Below are 20,855 nucleotides of genomic sequence, written 5' to 3' on the forward strand. Positions count from 1 at the left end.
GTCCCATCCCTGCTTTGTGGTCCTCCTTGCTTCCCATCCTCAAAGAGCCAGAATCAGCCACTGCCCTCAATGGCACCCTATTAGGAGTGGGGGGGGCGAGGTAGGGAGAGATGGGCTGAAAGCAGGGCATGATGATGGCTTCAGTGCCCCCTTCCTGCCCCCAGAGAAATGGCTTTGAGCAGTTCTGCATCAACTTTGTGAATGAGAAACTACAGCAGATTTTCATCGAGCTCACACTGAAGGCTGAACAGGTGAGTGCCCAGACACTAGGGAGAGAGGAAAAGACAGGGGAGGAGGCAGGGGGGTCCTGTTCCTGTATCAATTGACATTTCCCAAGGCGGTTCCCAGAACTGAGCCTTCTGGGGGCCAGATCCCAAGAGATGAAATCTCACTGGGCAGTAGTGGTACATTAGAAGAGCTCTGGGGTCAGGCAGACACTATGTGCCAGGTGTGCTGTGCCAAACGCTGGGGATACTAAGAAAGACAGAAGACAGTCACTGCTCTCAAGGAGCTCACTGTCTAACAGGGGAGACAACCTGCAAACAACTATGTGTGAACAAGCTAGAGACACTACAAATCAGAGATAATAGATAGAAAGAAGACACTGGAATTAAGGGAGATCGGGAAAGGCTTCCTGAGGATGGTGGGATTTTAGCTGGGACCTGAAGGAAACCAGGAAGGCAGGAGGTGGAGGTGGAATAAAGGAGAGAATACAAAACATGGGAAGAGCCCAGTGAAAATGCCTGAAGTCAAGAGATGAATTAGTCTTGTTAGTACAAGTTACGAACAGCAAGGAGGCCAGTATCATTGATCACAGAGTCGGAGTGGGAGGTGGGAGGTGGGGGAGGTGCAACTACATGCAGCTACATGGCACAGCGGATAGAGTGCAGGGCTTGGAGTCAAGAAGATTCATCTTTCTGAGTTCAAATTTGGTCTCAGACACTTACTAGCTATGTGACCCTGGGCAAATCACTTAACCCCATTTTGCCTCAGTTTCCTCATCTGTAAAATGAGCTGCAGAAACCACTCCAGTATCTTTGCCAAGAAAACCCCAAAGGGGGTCATGATGAGTCAGACACAACTGAACAACAACAAAGGGTGGGGGGAGGGTGGGAAAATATAAAAAGATTAGAAAGTGTAGGGAGGGGGCAGATCATGAAGGGCTTTAAAAGCCAAACAGGATTTATAGTTGATACTGGAGGTAACAGGAAGCCATTAGGATTTACTGAGGGGAGGAGGTAGCATGGGCAGAGGTATACTTTAGAAAGATGACAACCTATTTAAGTAAATACAAAATTTGTGGGGAGCATTCACAGTTGGGGGGTCTGTAAAGGCCTAGGATAGCAGGTGGCTCTTGAGCTGGGCCTGGAAGGAAGCTAGGATTTCCTAGAAGCAAAGGTGAGGAAGGTGACATTCCAGGCACAGACTGCCTGTGTGAAGGGCAGGCACTGAGCTTAGATATAGAGTATCATGTATGGGCCACAGGAAGCAGCCAGGTTTGACTGGAACATAGTGCTCTTCCAGGACAGTAATGCTGGGGGACATGGTTCTGCTCACTCTAACCTCCAATGGATTTCAAAGCCCTTCCAGGCTTGACTATGGACACAGACACCCAGGCTCCCCTATTCAGCTGTGGCTTTCCCTGGGCATAATAGAGACAGAACATTTATTAAGTCCTTACTGTAGGTGCCAGGCACTATGCTTAGCCCTGGTGACAAGATAAGGCAATCCCTACCCTCCAGGAGCTTACTGAGAAGCAGGGAGAGACTATACATAAAGAAATTCTGGGGAGGGGGGAGAGGTACTTGCAGTGGCTGGTGGCTGGGAAGTCAGGTAGAGGGAGGCCTGAATCTGGGCAGGATAAGATGAAAGCTCCCTTATCACAGCCCCAGGTGCTCCCAGGGATGGAGGAAAGGAGACAGGGGTTAGAGTAAGTCAAAGGAACCCTGGGCTCCTGGCCTAGAATGGGGCAGGGCAGAGTGGGGGTCCCTCTGGCCATGTCTCCCTTCAACTCCCCCCATTTACCCACTACTCATTGTCTCGTTCCCCACCCCCATCCCTCCCCAGGAGGAGTATGTTCAGGAAGGCATCAAATGGAGCCCCATCCAGTACTTCAACAACAAGGTTGTATGTGACCTCATCGAGAACAAACTGGTGAGTCCAGGATCTGGGTTATGTGATTGGAGAGCAGGGCAGGCTGGGCAAAGGGCCTATGAGAAAGGCCTAGGTTGTAGGAGGGGTATTTCTTCCCAGAGAGTACCACGGATGTCCACCGCTGGGAAGGGGGAGCTTGGAGTATGGATTGTTCCCATCTCCATTGTGACTCCCAGCCAGGCAGTCTTGGTCAAGGACAAAGCCACCAATGATTCCAGCCTGTGATCACAGAGCAGTCAGTGATCACAAGGGAGGTCAGTGGTCAGTGCTGGAATAGATGAAGATCTAACACAATCTAATTCAAGGAAGATCTAAAGGTCCCTGGTTTAGATCCCAGGATCTGGGCAGGAGTTAGGACAGGCAGTGTGGGATGGTGGGGAGTATACTGGATGTGGAGCAGACCTGGGTCCAGATCCCAATTCTGCCACTGTCTGTGGGACCTAGGACAAGTCACTCCCTCTAGGCCTGTTTCCTTTCCCAGAAACTGAGGGCTTTGCACTAGATGACCTATGAGGCTCCTTCCAGTTCCAAATAGCCCATCAGGCCCTGGTCCTTGGGAGGACCATGCCAAAGGCTGACCATGAGCTGGCGAGGGGACATTGGGCGCCATGCCCAGGTCTGAGCCTCTTCTCTCGCCCCAGAATCCTCCGGGCATCATGAGTGTACTGGATGACGTGTGCGCCACAATGCACGCCACAGGCGATGGGGCTGACCAGACCCTGCTGCAGAAGCTACAGGGGGCTGTGGGGTGCCACGAGCACTTCAACAGCTGGAACTCAGGCTTCGTCATCCACCACTATGCGGGCAAGGTACAGTCTAGCCCCCACCCTCAGCAGCCCTGGACTCCCCCAGTTCTACCATTGGAACCATCTCTTGTACCTGAGCTGCCCCAGCCACCCCTCCCCATTTCCAACACGAAGGAAGCCCTTCAGAATAGGGATATTTCACTGCTTTGTCTATGGCTCTCCAGTGCCTAGCACAGTGCTTTGTACTTAGTGATAGACACTCAACTTGTGAATTTTTTGATCTAAGGAAACTCCTAGATTCAGAAATTCCCTTTACCAAATCAGGGCAGTCCCTGCTCTTCTTGACAAATGTCGATTGGTTGATCGACGGATGGAATGATTGACTGAAAGTTGCTGAGAGCACTGAGAGACCCGCCCAGGACCCCACAGCCAGCATGTGGAAGGGTTGGGCCTTGAATTCAAGTCTTTCTCTTTAACCATCATTCTCACCATCCAAAATCTAGACGAAGCATGGGGATGTGATGTCACTGATGGAGAGGAGTCCCAGGGGAGCACTTCTTCTCCCAATGCAGATTGTCACCTTCTCTGAAACTGTCTTCTCTGACAACTGCCTCCAGTGACTTAGTGACTTGCTTGCCCAGAGTCCCATATCAGTACGTGTGAGGCGTAGGACTCAAACCCAGTTCCTCTTGGCTCCGAGGCCAGGTCCCTAGTCATTGTATCACGACACCACCTCCTCCTTCTAAGTACATGCTTAATGAGTATTTGGTAAATCAAGTTCATCTGGACTGGATCATGCCTGTCATCCCACTGTCCCTGCTCAACCACCCCCTGTACGTCCAGGCCCCCCATCCCCAGCAGGTCATAGTGGGAAGAGTGGTTGGATTTGGAGTCAGAGGGAACCCCAACTTAAGCCCCAGATGGCCACTTACCACCTGTGTGACATGAGGCAAGTCAGTTCCCCTGCCTGGACCTCAGTCTGCTCCTCTGTAGAATGGGCACCTGTCACCCATTACCTCCGAGGGCCATCATGAGGAAAGCGTTCTCTATGGTTCTGTGTAAGTGTGTTCTATTATTCTGAGAGAGGCGGCTGGTGTGACTGAAGGTTGGACCCAGAGTCAGAAGGCCAGGCTGACGCTCACCAGCTATAGTAACCCTGGTCTAATGACTTCCTCTGTCTGGTCTGGGTGTCAACTTCCCCTTCTGTAAAATAGAGGAAGTAGGAATTGCCCCATCATTTCTCTCCTGGGGCTGTGAGGGAACTGCTTTGTAAACCATGGAGGGCTGGGGGGGGGGGGCGGGGGGGGGGGGATAAAGATCTGCCTGGCCTAGGCAGCTTTCTCTCCCTGCAGCAGCCCTGGGGCCTCATCAAGGTGACCCTGACGCCCCCAGGGACCTATCTCTCCACTGGAAAGTCCTCACATTCTGGGAATCCAGAGGCCTCAGAGCCTCTCCTATGGCATTCTCCCTTCTCTAAGGTTCCAGCAACCCCTAATCCCTAACCTCACCAGTGCCAGGGATCCCCAGGACTCCCCTCCTTGCTCAGGATCTCCCCATCTCTTCCTTGCTCAGGTATCCTATGATGTCAGTGGTTTCTGTGAACGAAACCGAGACGTCCTCTTCTCAGACCTCATCGAGCTTATGCAGAGCAGCGAACAGTGAGTGGAAGCTGTGGGGACCAGGAGATGAGACAGCCTGAGGACTAAGTAGGCAGGCAGGGAGCTGGGACGGGCTGAGGACTGACACCCATGCAGGGTGGTGGGCAAGGACAAGAAGCTGGGAAAGGTTGAAGCATTGGGAGTAGAAGGGAGGGGAATAGGGACAGGGAGCCAGAACAGGCTGAAAGACAGGTGGGATGGGGGGATTCAGGAGGGGACAGGGAGCTTCATTCATAGAAACTTAAAATTCAAATAAGGCATAGAAATTATCTCATTCAACCCACACACTTACCAGAGGAGAAAACCCAAGGCCAGAGCGGGTAGAGGATGAGTCAGGGGTAGAGTGGGAGTGAATGCATTCCACAGACTGGAAGCAAGAGGGCCAGGAACTAGGAGGGGATAGAGTTGCACACTGCCCCAAGCCCACTTGAGTGTACCCCCATAGTGCCTTCATTCAAATGCTCTTCCCTGAGAGGTTGGACTCAGAGAAGAAAGGCCGGCCCAGCACTGCAGGCTCCAAGATTAAGGTATGAGCCCAGGGCTCCCCCTCTCTCATCCAGGCCCTGGTCTATGTCTCTTCCCCCAACCCAAGGTCTCTATCTTCCTTTCCACAAATCCAACTTTCTCTCCTCCTGTTGGCCATGATCTCCCACCAGCCATGGCTGGTTACTCATCCTGACCAAAGCAGTCAGCTGCCAACTGTCCCAGATAATGGTGGCATGGGTAATTTACATTCAGTAATAACAGTAACAGTAAAAAGCAACATTCATCAAATCCTTTGATGTTTGCAAAGTTCAAGTTCATCACAAGCCTCATCTCCTAATAACAGCCCAGAATGGTAGGTATTACAGGTAATTTTTATCCCCAGTTTATAGACGTGGAAATTGAGGCTCAAAGACTGTAAGGGATGGCCAAGTGTCCTGCAGCTAATGTCATTTGTCATTTGCCTGCAGGTAGTAAGTACCAGAGCTAGGATCACAGCTCCTTCCAGGAAGGGCTAGAGGATAAGGAGAGGGCATGGGGATGTTGAGGGGCCTCTAGATCATGGATCACCAGGACTGATGGGAAGAACTGGGGATGTTTGAGTTAGAAGAGAGGACTTAGGAGGTAAAGGGTGGCAAGTGAACTATCTTCAGGCATGTGAAGTGCTATCACATGGATGGGGCATTAAGGAAAAGAATAAAAGTATCTACTACAGTATCCATCCTTACAACCCTGGGAAGGAGGTGTTATATCATTATCCCCATTTTACAGTTGAGGAAACTGAGACAAATAAGTTAAGTGACTTACCCAGGTTCACACAGCTAATCAGGTCTGAGGCTGGATTTGAACTTCCTGACTCCAGGCCTGGATGCCCTATCCACTGAGCCACTTAGCTGCTATTAGCTTTGTTCGGCCTGGACCTGGAGGGAAGAATGAAGAGCAACAAGCAGACATTATAAAGAAGAAGATTTGGGCATGATGAAAAGAAAACTTCCCAACAATGAGAGTTATCCAAAAGGAGAATGAGCCCTGCCAGGAAGCCTTCAGAGGAAGGACAGATGACCTCTGTTAGGGGTGTAGCAAAGGGTACTCTTGGCCAGGGCTTGCACTAGGTGGCCTGGAGGTCTCTTTCAACCCAAGATTCTGTCCTCCCCATGCTGGTTACACAGGCCAACAGAGATGCCCAAGTGTCCCCTGGTGTTTCTCTACCCCCTGGCTTTGTAACATTGTCATCACTACCCCAGATACTCCTGCCTAGGGAGATTTCAGCCCTGGCCTAATTTTGGGCTTTGGGACTAAATATGCTCCTTAGCTTGACTGTTCTCTACTCTGTGTGTCTCCAGCTTCTCTAGATTTTCACTTAAGGCCAGCCAAACACTGCCATGCACAGGGGTTGACACCATGGTAGAAAGGGACTGAGTGAAGGTTCATCTTCTCTGTAGCCAGAGCTCATGCCCAGGAGGCAATGCATTCACTCCTCCCCATTACTGAGCCTCTCTTCCCCATTTCATAAACTCCACAGGGGTAGGTCTCCTTCCCTGTGTGACCTTAGCCCATCTGGTGGGCTCCATCCTTGTCTGTACTGGCTTGGGGAGGCTTCTATACTTGTCAATCTGTGAGATGGGGCCAGGGCTGAGCACTGGTATTCTGTGGGAACTTGTCTCCTATGTCCCTGGGAGGGGCTTTCTGCCTATCGAAGACAGGAACGGCATTTCCTCACACCTCCACTTTGTATCTCTGTCTCTCCCATGCACTGTGTCTCTCTGCCACACGTCTGTCCCCCATGTGTCTATATGTCTGACACTGTATCTCTGCAGCTCTCCCATGTCAAGTCAAGAAGCATTTTATTTATTTATTTTTTAGTTTACAATATTCAGTTGCACCAACTTTTGAGTTCCAAATTTTCTCCCCCTCCCCAAGGCAGCGTGCAATCTGATATAGGATCTACAAATGCATTCACATTAAACATATTTTCACATTAGTCTCATGTTGCAAAGAAGAATTTTTACCAATGGAATGAACCACAAGAAAGAAGAAACAAAACAAAACGAGAGAGAGCAAATAGTCTGCTTTGATCTGCATTCAGACTCAATAGTTCTTTCTCTGGATGTGGACAGTATTTTCCATCATGAGCCTTGAGCCTTTCAGAATTGTCTTTGATCCTTGTATTGCTGAGAAGAGCCAAGCCTATCAAAGTCAGTCATCCCACTATGTGGCTGTTACTGTGTACAATGTTCTCCTGGTTCTGCTCCCCTCACTCAGCATCAGTTCATATAAGTTTAAGAAGCATTTATTAAGTATTTACTCCATACCAGGCACTGTGCTAAATGCAGGGACTATAAATATAAGCAGAAGAAAAGACCATCCCTGCCCTCAGGAACCTTAGATTCTAGTGAAGGAAGAAAACACGCCATGTCTATGTCCCTTTCCCTTTCTACCTTTGGGGGCTGTATCAGCATGTGATATGGGTGCCCACGGAGGGAAGGTATGAAATAGGCCCTACGTCCAGGCTCTCACCTCCATCTCTGTTCTCTCAGAGGCAGGCCAATGATCTGGTGGACACTTTGAAGAAGTGTACACCCCACTACATCCGATGCATTAAGCCCAATGAGACCAAGAGGCCCCATGACTGGGAGGAAAGCCGGTGAGTAACTCACCATACCACCTGCCCTTGCCAGGATTACTATCATCTTCACTGACCTCTTGACCCACAATGACCTAGGGTACTCCCCGCCTCTTATACTGATCCCCTACCCCCTCACTGATCCCCTGACCATTTCCCTATGGCCTTGCTCCCCCAAACTGGGCCATGTTGAGCCATTCTATGTACTGACTTCCCCTGACCCTCGATGGACACCAGGGTGAAACATCAGGTGGAGTATCTGGGTCTGAAAGAAAATATCCGTGTTCGTCGTGCTGGCTTTGCCTACCGTCGTGTGTTCTCCAAGTTCCTGCAGAGGTAAGGGGCTGTCCCTAATCCCCATTCCCAGTGTTTAGCCCACAGTGACAACTTCATAAATGTTTTTTCATTCATTGATTTATGATATGGTGCTGTGGATGTCTTATCTTAGACCCTCTAGACCGTGGTCCACTGTGCCTTGCCTCCTGGTACAAGGATGGGCGTGCCTCAGATGGAATGGGGGGTGGAGAATAGGGTGAGGCTGGGGCCACCCCTCAGGCCCGGTGCCCAGCCCTGCCCTCATGCTCACACCGCCAGGTATGCCATCCTGACTCCGGAGACGTGGCCACAGTGGCATGGTGATGAACGTCAGGGGGTGCAGCACCTGCTCCGATCTGTCAACATGGACCCCGATCAGTACCAAATGGGGCGCTCCAAGGTCTTCATCAAGAACCCAGAGTCGGTAAGTGTGCGCATGTACGGTAAGTGTGTCTCAGCCCTTAGACCACAGTGGGTGCTTCGTGAATGTTTGTTGACTTGTATGAATGACTGTTGTGTGCATGGGACCTGAGGGCATGTGAATGGTGTGATATGTGTGATCTATGCCAATCGGTCAATCAATAAACACTTATAAAGAGCCTACTATGGGCCCGGCGTTGTGAGGGGTACAAAGGAAGGCAGAAGGCAGTCCCTAGGCTGAGGGGAGCTCGCCATCTAATGAACATGTGAACACTTGTAACCCATGGGCAGTCACATACATGAGTAATCCCTGCAATCGTATGTGACTGTGTGTCTCCATGCATGTAAACAGAGCTTGGGTAATCTTCTCGATCCATGCAGAACCCATGCACGTGGCTTAAATGTGACAGCAATAGCCATTTGTCGTTGTTCAGTCATTTCAGGCGTGTCCAACTCTTTGTGCCCCATTTGGGATTTTCTTAGACAAAGATACTGAAGTGGTTTGCCATTTCCTTCCTCGGCTCATTTTACAGATGAGGAAACTGAAACAATCAGGGTGAAGTGACTTGCCCAGGGTCACACAGTTAATAAGCATCTGAGGTTGGATTTTAACTCAGGTGCCCCTGATTCCAGGTCCAGCACTCCACCCAGTGCATTGCTTAGCTACCCAGGATCTCCCGTTTACTAGACAGGCGCTTTAACCAGCTAAGCCACAGAGTTACCTTTGAGATTTGCAGAGTGCTTTTATATGTTATCTCATATGATCATGTGGAGGGAAGAGAAGAAAGGGGAGGGTGGCTGTGTTTGGGGGACAGAGCAATGGGATGGTTCAAAGTAGGAAGAGGGGGATCCCAGCTTGGATCCCCTGCCTCCTGGGGAGAAGCAGCCTTGGGCCCTTCCTGGGTGGGTGAGAAGGTCTGGGTTGGGGCTGCTGCTAGCCCATCTCCCTCAGGCCTTTGCCTCTCTCCCTCCCCAAGCTCTTTCTCCTGGAAGAAATGAGAGAACGCAAGTTTGACAGCTTTGCCCGCACCATCCAGAAAGCCTGGAGGCGCCATGTGGCCGTGAGAAGATATGAGCAGATGCGAGAGGAAGGTAGGCCACAGGAGAAGCGGGGACAGATGTGGACAGGCATTCCTTGGATGGGGGAATTGAGGGCCCTGAGCCCTGTGGGCCCCCAGCCTTGAGATCTTGCATCCTGGCCCCCCGCAGCCTCCAACATCCTATTAAACAAGAAGGAAAGGAGAAGGAACAGCATCAACAGAAACTTTGTAGGCGACTACCTAGGGCTGGAGTCACGGCCTGAGCTTCGCCAGTTTCTGACCAAGCGTGAGCGTGTAGACTTCGCAGACTCCATCAACAAGTATGACCGGCGCTTCAAGGTGAGGACCATCCTGCTCAAGCCCTAGGCCAGACCGGGGCCAGCCCCTGGATCGACCCAGACCTTCCACCCCCAAAACACAAGTGTTTGCCACCAAATGCAATACCTGTTCTTCCCCACAGCCCATCAAGCGGGACCTAATTCTGACTCCTAAGTATGTGTACGTGATCGGGCGGGAGAAGGTAAAAAAGGGTCCAGAGAAGGGACAGATTCAAGAGGTTCTGAAGAAGAAAATAGAAATCCAGTCCCTCCGGGGGGTCTCCCTCAGGTGAGCTCTGCTGTTCAGAGAACCATCCATCCCTCCATTCGCCCACATCTCTTACCTACCCTTCCTACCACCTGCAGCCTTTCTGCAGCCCAGGAATCACTACTTTGGGCAAGGAGAACGCTGGTTAGTTCTAGAGGAAGCCCTAGGCACAATGGATAGAGGGCTGGGCCTGGTGTCAGGAAAACCTGAGTTCAAATCTGGCCTTGGACACTTACTAGTTGAATGACTGCGTAAGTCACTTTAACCGCTGATTGTCTCAGTTTCCTCAACTGTAAAATGTAATAAGGTATAATAAGGTGTAAAAAGGTGTGATAGCACCCACCTTACTTGATTGTTGTGAAGATCAGATAGGATATTTATAAAGTACTTAGTACAGTTCTTAGCATGTAGTAGCAGCCTAATAAATGCTTATTCCCTTCCTCCCTACCCATTAATCCAAACCCCACCCATCAGTCACCTTGTACGGACCGACCTATCTATGTACACATTGTCTCTCTTGAAAGAACGTAAGCTCTTCGAGGGTAGGAATTGCTTCACTTTTGTCCACACCTTAGCACCTAGTGCAGCGCTTGCTTACAGTAGGCACTTAATAAATGCTGGCTGGTGATTGACACCCAAGCACAGGAGAAAGAGTAGTAATAATGTTGATAAACGCTGCCTCTGATAGTGGAAAGAGAGTTCTCCTTGAGGTCTTCAAGCTAAATGGGTCCGCCACTTGTCAGGTCTTTGCAGAGAGGATTATGGGTTGGACTAGAACGGCTTCTGCTGTCCCTTCCAGCTTCTAGAGTCTGTGAATAATGATAATAACTACAATAAAAAGCTCTCCTCATAGCTACCCAGAGAGGGAGGCGGTGGAAGTGTTATTAGCCTCAGGCTACCCAAGGCAAAGAGGAGTCTCTGCGAAGGTCCCACAGCCGGGGTGTGTCACAATGGGATTCAAACCCGAGGGTCCTGGATCAGTCTAGCACGGCTTTGACCGTACCAAGCTGAAGCAAATTCAGCCACTAGGGAGACAGGAGTCCTTTCTGCACATCTCCCGGTTCAATGCCTGTGACCTTCCACGCCCCTCACTCCCTCGTCTTTCTGTCTCCTTCCAGCACCAGGCAGGACGACTTCTTTATCCTCCATGAAGTGGCGGCAGACAGCTTCCTGGAGAGTGTTTTCAAAACAGAGTTCGTCAGTCTTCTGTGCAAGCGTTTCCAAGAGCTCACTCACAACGTCCTGACCCTGACCTTCAATGACACGTAGGGAGGGGTGGGAGGATGGGGGGGGAAGGTTGGGGCTGGCTCTGGGACCCATGCTGGACCGTCTAGTCCCCTTTCACATTTGGGGGGGTGGACCCAGGTTCAAATCCTGCCTCAGACACTTTCTACCTTGAGTAAATCACTTAAACTCTTTATGCCTCAGTTTCCTCATCTACAAAATGGGAGGGGGGATAAACTTGATGGCTTCCATGGTCCCTCCTTCCAGCACTAAATTTATGATCCTGGCAATGATAATGTTTCTTCCTTTATCTGAGCCCTGCCATGTATTTTATAAGTCACCATTGCCCATCCCTGAATTAGCAATGAACACAGTAGTTTCCAAGAAAGATGACTTTTACAAGATCGTTCCATATCTGCCCCCTCACCTACGAGGCAGCTAGATGGGGCAGTGGATTCGGATCCAGCCTCAGAGACCCGGGGCAAATCACTTAACTTCTGTTTGTCTCAGTTTCTTCAACTGTAAAATGGGGATAATTATAACACCGACTCCCCACGATTGTAGTGAGGATCAAATGAGAGAATACATACAAGTCCCAAGCACAGGGCAGGGCACATAGTAGGCACTCAGCAAATGCTTATTCTCTCCACCTTCCCTCCTCCACCTCTTGGGTCTCTGAAGGATGCCAGGAGCACAGCAGAGGGGATGGAGAGAGTGGAGGAGGATGGGGGAGATAAAGCAAACAGGGCAGCGGCTCTCTGGGTCTCTCTCCCTGATTCTCTCCTCCCTCTGTCAGACTACAGTTCCGGGTGAAGAAGGAAGGCTGGGGTGGAGGAGGATTCCGGACCATCACCTTCTCCCGAGGTCCAGGAGAGGTGGCCATGCTCAAAGCCAGTGGCAAGACCCTGATGATCAGCATCAGTGATGGACTTCCTAAGAACTCCAGTGAGTATCTCGGGGGAGCTAAGCTAGGCTGGGCCAGAGCAGAGAAGCAGAGGGACAGAGAAGGCAGGGGGTGTCTGGGAGAAGAGGGAGAGGGCCAGGAGGAGAGAGGCCTATGAGGATAAGTGTCCTCAGGATCTCAGCTGCTGCCCTCTCACAAGGAAGTCAGGGTCGTTTTGTTGGAGCCCCTTTCCCTCACTCTCCTTCCCTTGCAGAGCCAACAAAGAAAGGACCTCCGCAGGGCCAGAGGAGGAGGCCAGCACCAGTCCGAGCAGCCCCAGCTCCCTCCAGAGGTGAGGACTCTGTGGTTTCCCCTGTACCATCTTTGGCAGGGAATCATCCAAACTACATCAGCCTCAGCTTCCTCCCTTCTAGGCCTCCCTCTCTCTGGCGTAGCCCCAGCCTCCCCCCAGGATCTATCCTGCTGCTGCTGACCCAGCTATTCCCCCTCTCCCGTCACTCTGTCCTCAGAGATGAACAGAATCTCAGAATAGGACTGAACCTAAGAGAACACTGAGTGCAACCCCATTACGCTACAACAGGAAATAGAAACTCAAGGAGAATTGGTGATCCACAATGTGGAAAATATTATACTATTTTATATGATTTCTAATTTCAACCAGACCCAGAGCCTGAATTAATGAGTAACTGGATGAAGATCCAGGACCTGGGCTTCTTTGTTCTCTCTAAAAGTTTGCTCAGGAAATACCCTTACCTCTGTCAACAAGGCCAGATTAGACTGACCTAAAGACATTACCCTAACCCCAGAGAGATTACCTTGCTTAATATTCTACAGGTATATACTATGTTATGGAATGTAATGAGACACAGAGACGCTGGGCTGTAGTTTCAACTAACTTTTGTCAACATCCTTTACAGCTCTATTCCATTAAGGAAAATCCTCTTCTTGTATCATGGTTAAACATACATGGGGGTCATAAAAAATGAGGTAATACAGGCTTGCTAGCTCTGCTAAAATAACGTATGTAAGTTTTCTCATTGCTTTGTTCAGGCAGCCAGAGTTTTAAGCTCTGACTCCTTGTACGTACAAGTAAGCTAGCTTCGCTATGCTTTAAGGGAAAACAATAAACAACATGGATTTTTCTATCACCTAGCTCCGTTGTTTCCTTCAACCAAATTTTCAGGTTTAACAACAGTCATACAGAGAGTCGGTTGCAGAGCTGAAATCTGAACCCAAATCCCACGGCCAATATACTCTAAGTCCAGTGCCCTCATTTTACAGATGAGAAAACAGAGGCCCAAAGAGGGTATCTATATAACCCTAGTGATACCTACCTAAGGTCACCTACTAAGTGGCAGGGCCAGGACTTGAACCCAGGTCCCCAGACTCCCAGGCCGGTGCTTTCTGCACCACGTTAGGCTGCTTTCTCTCACACAAATGACCTTGTGGACCAGGTCCATGAGAGAGAATAATAATTATTAACAGTTCCTATTTCTGTTGCACTCAACAGAATGTTTCCCTCACGACAGCCTTGTGAGCTAGGTAGCACAAATATTACCGCCCCTATTTCCTAGATAAGGAAACCGAGGATTACAGATGTTAAGTAATTTGTCCAAGATCATTCCACTGTGTCAGATGGAGCCAGGGTTCGAGCCCCCTTCTTTACTACACCAAGAATAATAATCACTGGTCAGCATGGCCTAGTAGAGAGAGGGCTGGCCTCACGATCAGGAAGACCTACGGCCTCTGCCCATTATAGCTGTGAAACCCCTGAACAAGTGATGTAACTTCTCTGTGAACTAGGCAACTTTCTAAGATGCTACGGTGCACACAATGGGCCTGAGTTTCTGATATTAATGAAATCACAGATTTGGACTGAAAAACAAAACAAAACAACCACCATCTCCTATTTCTAGAGCAGATGAAGGTTTACAAAGGAAAACTTGACCAATTTTTCTTCCCAGCATATGTATAACCTAGGCCAGAGGTGGGGAACCGCAGCCTGGAGGCCACATGTGGCCTGGAGGCCGCAGGTTCACCGCCCCTGAATATTTTTAAGATCCTTGCTTCATAGATGAGAGAATGCAGACCTAGAGAGGTCAGGTGACTTGCCATACTGACAAGTCGAGGGCTCTGAAAAAGCTTCCTTGGAAGAGCTGGCCCCAGCTGGGCCTCTGAGGAAGGCAGTGATACGGGCCCAGGAAATGGAGGCCACCTGCTGGGAGGGCTCTCTTCTCCCCTACCCTATACTTCTGAATCTTTCAGCAGCACTTTCATTCTCTCCTCTGCTGATGATAGAAATAATAATTCACCTTCGACTCAACATGTATTAAGTACCTACTGTGTGTAGAGCCTGATGAGAAAAAATGACATTGTCCTTGCCTTCTAATTTTATCTTATTTTTGGACCAGACCTAAAATTTTAGTAGTATAAGGAATTCCCAGTGAAGAAATTCCCTCTAGCAATGCAGATCCAAGCCCAAACTGCAGTTGAGAGTTTTAAAAGGTTACCTGGGGTATTGAGATGTTAAGTGACTTACCCAGGGTCATACAGCTACCAAATGACAGAGATGGGACCTAAAGCCAGGTCTTCCTGCTGGTTCGCTATTCTACATGTGCTCTTTGAGCTGAAAATCATGATCAAATATCTACACAGTTAATTATAACATCAGGACATTCCCAATGCCAGAATCTGTTGTTCTTGATCATATACATTTGTTACAAGGGCTTTCTCTCTTTTTCTTCCTTTTTTAAGTTGGAGGGAGGTGAGAGAGAAGGTGGATTTCTGTTATTGAAAAAAAATGTTTAAAGTTTAATAACAGGCAATGATCAGGCTAAGGGGAGATGCAAGAGTCAGTCAGTCAGTCACCAAGCATTTATTAAGCACCTTCCATGACAAAGGAACATTTTTTTAAAATAAGATTTTATTTTTCCCCAATTATATGTAAAGACAAGTTTTAATACTCATTTTCCAAAAATATTTGAGTTCCAAATTTTTCCCTCCCTCTACCTCCTCCCTCCCTAAGATGATAAGCAATTTAATTTAGGTTATAAATGTGCAATCATTTCCATATTAGTCATGTTGTGAAAGAAGAAACAGACCAAAAGGGAAAAAAAAAACATGTAAAAAATTCAAAAAGCGAAAAATAGCGTGTTTTGAACTACACTCAGGATGTATCAGTTCCTTCTCTGGATGTGAATAGCATTTTTTGTCATGAGTCCACAAAGGAACATTTGTGGAGAGAGAGTGTGCTTGTAGCTAGAGGTCTCAGAGAAGTATGGTCTCCACAATGGCATAAAGACTTCAACTAGAGGAGCTGAGAGAGGAGTGCATTTCAGGGATGGGAGACCGCCTGTGGGAAGGCAGGATGAAACTGGGGAACGATGAGCATCATGGTTTGGCTAGTGGGCCACATAAACTGCAGTAAAGTGAGATCGGCCCGATAATTACACTGCATGGTTAGAAACATAAGCTCTCTGAGGTGAGAGAGCAATTATCACTTTTGTTTTTGCATGTGGCACATTGCCAGGCACACAGCAGGCATTTAATAAATGCTTGTTAATTAACTGATCATAAAACCCCTGAATGCCAAGTTCTTCATAGCTTATGACTTCGATGCGATTCAATAAGCATTTGTTACCATCAAAGGATAATAAAGGTATAGGTTAAATCATTCTGTTATTTATGCTAGAAGTAACAGGTAGCTGGTGAGGGTCTTGGACAGAGGAGTGATATGAATGGACTTATGCCTTAGGAAGATCATTTTGGCTTCTGGGTGGAAGAAGAGCTTAGAACCTGGAAGCCAGTTAGGAGATTCTTAGAATAACCCAGATGTGAGGGAATAGGAGTAGTGTCTATGTGAGCAGAATGGAAGAGACAACTAGTAGCAATATTTCATTCTTTTCCCATAATCCCATATCCTCAAAGTCCGTATCTTCTACCCTCTAATCTACATGACTAATTTTTTATTCTTTTTCTTTATTTTCAAAAAGCTGGGACAATTTACTTTTTGCCCCATGTAATTTTCATCTATGATTTCTTGAAATATTGCTCTGAAAAAAAGGCTTTTAAAAAGCCCATTGTGATTCAAATGGAGCCACTGGACTAGGCCTTTAAACCCAAATCACTCTGACTTTCATTAAATGGCCAATAACAGGTCCCAGCCCAAGCCTCTCAGCCATTGTTTGGGTTTTGAGGCTCAGAATGAGAGTAACTGTTTGCCATTCTGGCCAGAAACTCTAAGGGCCTTCCCCTCCCAGACTGATTCTTTGGTGATGGCAAACTAGGCCTCCATCTTTTGCCTCAATTCTTACCTAGCCCTTCATCATTGAATGGGCATTAGCTCAGACTGAGAGCTGGCCAAGGTCACCCCCTGCATTGTTGGGCTGTCACTGGTCATCTTGACTTTGTTGGTCTTACCACTGGATTTCAATGATTCTGGAGGAGAAACGCTTAAATCCAATTCACTCGAAAGTCAAGACATCACCCTCATGATATCCTTGGTCCTCTTCGAGAATGAAGGATGAACAGCAGCATGACTCGTATCTTCTTCTAGCTCAGTGTCTCGGAAGTTTCTTTGCTGTTATCCGAGTCTTCAGAAGCTGCCTCAGGTTCCCATAGTGTTGAATATCCCCAAAATTTGTGTTTTGTGGCTCGCAGTCCTGTTGATCACATTCAATAACCCCATAGTTTCCCACATTCCCATTCCTATTCCCTGCCCCTAGCACCTTCTCTTTTTGCAGGGCCAGTTCAGAATAGGGCACCCCACATGGCCCGTGGTGGCCCTTCACCCCTGGAGCAGATGTCAATGGTGAGTGGCCCAAGATCACAGCGGGGACCTCCATCCACAGCCCTGGGGAGTAGTGGGAGTAGCCGAAGACCCCACAAACGACCGCCGTCTGAGCACAACATGGAGTTCCTCAATGTGCCTGATCAGGGGATGGCCGGGTAGGTTCCAGGGGCACTCCCACAGAGTGACATTTTAAAATATTTAAACATATCCCCCACTGTATGTCTAGGGAATTCTGGGGGTGGAAATAGGAAGGGATCAAAGGGACAGGGTGACCTTAGGCAACTCCCCCAGAGAAACATCCCTTTGCTGACTTTTTCATGGTCCCACGGATATCATATGTCTTCCTGGTGGGATAAGGTGCCACTATCCACAGGAGTCCCTCCCCTATCTTGCTGCCTCCCACAAGCAGCCTGGCATCTGTGCCCCCACAGGATGCAGCGAAAGCGAAGCATTGGGCAAAGGCCTGTGCCAGGTGTGGGACGGCCCAAGCCTCAGCCTCGGATTCCAGGTCCACGTTGCCGTGCCCTTTATCAATATGTGGGCCAGGATGTGGATGAGTTGAGCTTCAATGTCAACGAGGTCATCGAGATCCTACTGGAGGGTATGTAGACACTGGTGGGGACTGGTGGGGTCTCTAGGTAGGCATGCATCCACTCATTGGCTCCCATCCCATCAGAGCTAGAAAGAGGGCTCTTGTTTCCATGCTGCTGTTTTTCAGGGGGCAGACTCACAGAGGGGTAGTAATAGCCTCCAGGGATTTTAGAACTGGGAGAAGCCTTAGAGACCATCTACTTCTGCCCCATGGTCCAGTAGACAGAGTCCTGGGCCTGAAGTCAGGAAGACCTGTGTTCAATTCTAGCCTCAGATACTTACTAGCTGTGTGCCCCTGGACAAGTGACTTAACCTTCTCTGTCTCAGTTTCCTCAATTGCACCCACCTCACAGAATTGTTGTGGACATCAAATGAGATATTATTTGTAAAGCACTTACCACAGCGTCTGGCACATAGTAAGTGCCTAATAAAACGTTCCCTTCCTTCCTACCCACTCCAACCCTCTCATTTTATGGACAAGGAAACTGAGGCACAGAGAGGGAAAGAGACTTGACCAGAGTCACACAGCTTATCAGAGGATGAGTCAGAAAAGATACATGCACACAAAGAGTCATGAGGCATGTGTCCAAAGGGCTAGACTAAAGACTGGGCTAGGGGCTCTCTCTGACCTTTGTCTCTTTTTCTCCTTTGCAGATCCATCAGGCTGGTGGAAAGGCCGCCTGCATGGCCAGGAGGGCCTTTTCCCTGGAAACTACGTGGAAAAGATCTAAGACCCCAGGAACTCTGGGCATCAGAATGGAATTCTTTCCAGCCCCTCACATCTGCCCCATCTCTGCTCCAAACTTCTTCTAGGGCAGCTGAGACCCCCATCTTGTCTCACCCCGTCCCATGGACCTCTCAGAAGTCTGGCAGCTATGGGGGCAACTCAAAGCCCCTGGATTTTTCCATGAGGAACTGGGTCCCTACAACAGGAAATCCCTCTTCCCCTGTTGACTCCTGCCCTCCCTCCCCGCTCTCCCCAGGAGGAACCAAGTACCCATCCTTCCTCATGAAGGAGGAGCAGGGCAGGCAGGATAGGCCTCTTCCTGACCAGACCCTTCCAGGCTGAGACTTGGGGGTCGGGGGAGAGAAGAGAGACCAAGGACAAAGGACTGGAGAGCCACTGCCTGGGTTTACCCCAAAGGAAGGACTCAGAAACAATGTCTCTACTAACAGACAGAACATGGTTTGGTGTCTTCCTTCACAGGTGATACAGCAGGTAGCCTGAAGTCAGAAAGACCTGACTCCAAAGCCTGCCTCAGATGCTTCCTAGCTGTGTGACCCTGGGCAAGTGACTTAACCTGTTTGCCTCAGTTTCCTCATCTGTAAAATGGGGATGATAACGACACCTACCTCCCAGCTTGGTTGTGAGGATCTAAGTAGAATCTCATTCTAAAGTGCTCTGCAAACCTTAAAGTGCTATTTGAACATCAATTATCCTGATGAGAATGCCAAGTAGGATCCCAAGTCCCAGATGACCCACACTCAAGACCATGGCAGGGGCCTTCGGGATCATCAGGCCAAACTTCTCATGCTACAGATGGGGAAACCGAAACCCAAAGAGGGGAAGGGACTTGCCCAAGGTCATCTAGCACATCAGCAGCAGAGCCCAGATTTGAACTTGGTTCTCTTATCTCTAAACCCAATGTTTTTTCCCATCCTACAACTCAGGGAGATACTACCTTTATTTCCTTGGGGTAAATCCCTTATGTTTTCGGACTTTTTCCCATTTGAAGGACACTGGACTGAATGACCTATAAGATCCTTTCCAACTTTAAATCCTATAAACCTATGAATGTCTATAGACCTTGAATTTCTATAGACCGTTCAGATTTACAAAGCATTTTCCTCAAAAGTTGGTAACATAATCATAGTCATAGATGGGGGCCCCTTCACCAAAGAATTCTCCCTTAGCTACACCAAGTTCTAGATATTTTGGAGGTCAGGATCCTTGCTAAACCTTTGCTCATGAGCCCCCACCAGCATAGCTTAGTTTTTACCAGTCAGCCAGATGACACAGTTAATAACAAAGGCATTAAATAGAAAATAAAATGATAAAACATTGCCCCCTTCTACCATGAGATCACTCTCCCACAAATATATATATATACACATATGACTCAGAAAAAGAGTGGGCTTGCACAGGAATTACATATGGAGCATTCACACATGAGGAATACAAGACTACATTGGGGAATGCAGGGTACCTAAATAAAGGAAGGGAAGGAGGATTTATTGGATGCTTGACTATGTGCAAAGCGCTGGGCTAAATATATGTGATACAAATAGAAAAATAAGATATTCCCTGATGTCAAGCTCACATTTCAATGGTGGAGACAACACATATGGAAGGTTTTCATCATAAATCAGATGGAAAAGCCCCATGGTCCTTAGACTGCAGCAGCAAAGCAGATGTTGATGCATCTTTAATGTCATTTCCACTTACAAAAAATATCAGTTCCTGATGTTGAGACATCTGACAGTGCCAAGGATTCTGGTGACAAGAACTTTGTCTTCTGGGTCTTCAGTGGCTGTGACTATACCTCCTGCCAGACCAGTTACCAAGCTATATCTCCACAAAAGGGCTACATGCATATGGGTAATGCAGGACCAAGGAACATATTCCTAGAAGGGAAACTCATGCCTTTGACACTCCAAAGCCACCATCTTTTCCTGCTGGTGTGATTACACTGCTCCCTGGTGGACCCCTCCAGGCTCTGCTCTAGGCTGTTTTTTGCCAGGTGCTAATCTCTGCTCTAACTGTCCCTGTTGACTGACTATTTTCAGTCCCCTTAGTTCTTGGTTCTCCCCTGAAAATAGTGTGATTAATAAAGCTCTCTTAAGCAGAGAGGATACAGTTTTCTTTAAGAAGTAATTGCTGTGAAACTTTCATCCTGCTTCTCAGACAATGGAGATGAAACTTGTCAGCAGAGCTACACAAGAAGGTCTAGGCTGCCATTAGGTCAATGCTTGGAACTCCTCTGTTAACTGCTTCTCTTCCAAATTTCCCTCACTTCTCTCCATTATCTTTTTCCCCCTTCCCAGTTACATGTAAAACAATTTTTAACATTTTTTAAAAAGTTTTGAGTTCCAAATTCTATCCCTTCCTCTCTCCCCTCCCCCCTCCCTGAGACAGCACGGAATCCAATATAGATTATACATGTGCAATCACGTAAAACAATATTAGTCATTTTTTGCAAGAAGACTCAAACAAGAAGGAAGGAAAGAAAGAAAGGAAGGAAGGGAGGGAGGGAGGAAGGAAGGAAGAAAGAAAGAAAGAGAAAGAAAGAACATGCTTCAGTCTGTATTCAGACAACATC

At 48.3% G+C, this 20,855-nt stretch overlaps 1 protein-coding gene across 2 annotated transcripts in view; it reads left to right on the forward strand.

Annotated features, from left to right (window-relative positions):
* Positions 1–20,574, forward strand: part of MYO1F (myosin IF) — a 47,451-nt gene extending 26,877 nt beyond the window's left edge. For both annotated transcript variants that reach the window (XM_036741323.1, XM_036741324.1), the window contains 17 exons: positions 165–251; positions 2,068–2,154; positions 2,796–2,963; positions 4,473–4,558; positions 5,004–5,085; positions 7,579–7,685; positions 7,902–8,000; positions 8,259–8,403; positions 9,377–9,491; positions 9,609–9,778; positions 9,900–10,045; positions 11,143–11,289; positions 12,045–12,193; positions 12,406–12,483; positions 16,895–17,099; positions 17,376–17,545; positions 18,190–20,574. In XM_036741323.1, the coding sequence (XP_036597218.1) occupies positions 165–251; positions 2,068–2,154; positions 2,796–2,963; positions 4,473–4,558; positions 5,004–5,085; positions 7,579–7,685; positions 7,902–8,000; positions 8,259–8,403; positions 9,377–9,491; positions 9,609–9,778; positions 9,900–10,045; positions 11,143–11,289; positions 12,045–12,193; positions 12,406–12,483; positions 16,895–17,099; positions 17,376–17,545; positions 18,190–18,266 (2,118 nt within the window). In that variant the 3' untranslated portion in view covers positions 18,267–20,574. The remainder of the gene's footprint in view (positions 1–164; positions 252–2,067; positions 2,155–2,795; positions 2,964–4,472; positions 4,559–5,003; positions 5,086–7,578; positions 7,686–7,901; positions 8,001–8,258; positions 8,404–9,376; positions 9,492–9,608; positions 9,779–9,899; positions 10,046–11,142; positions 11,290–12,044; positions 12,194–12,405; positions 12,484–16,894; positions 17,100–17,375; positions 17,546–18,189) is intronic.
* The last annotated feature ends 281 nt before the right edge of the window (positions 20,575–20,855 follow it).

Source organism: Trichosurus vulpecula, chromosome 1 (genome assembly GCF_011100635.1).
Source record: "Trichosurus vulpecula isolate mTriVul1 chromosome 1, mTriVul1.pri, whole genome shotgun sequence".
NCBI classification, from domain to species: domain Eukaryota; kingdom Metazoa; phylum Chordata; class Mammalia; order Diprotodontia; family Phalangeridae; genus Trichosurus; species Trichosurus vulpecula.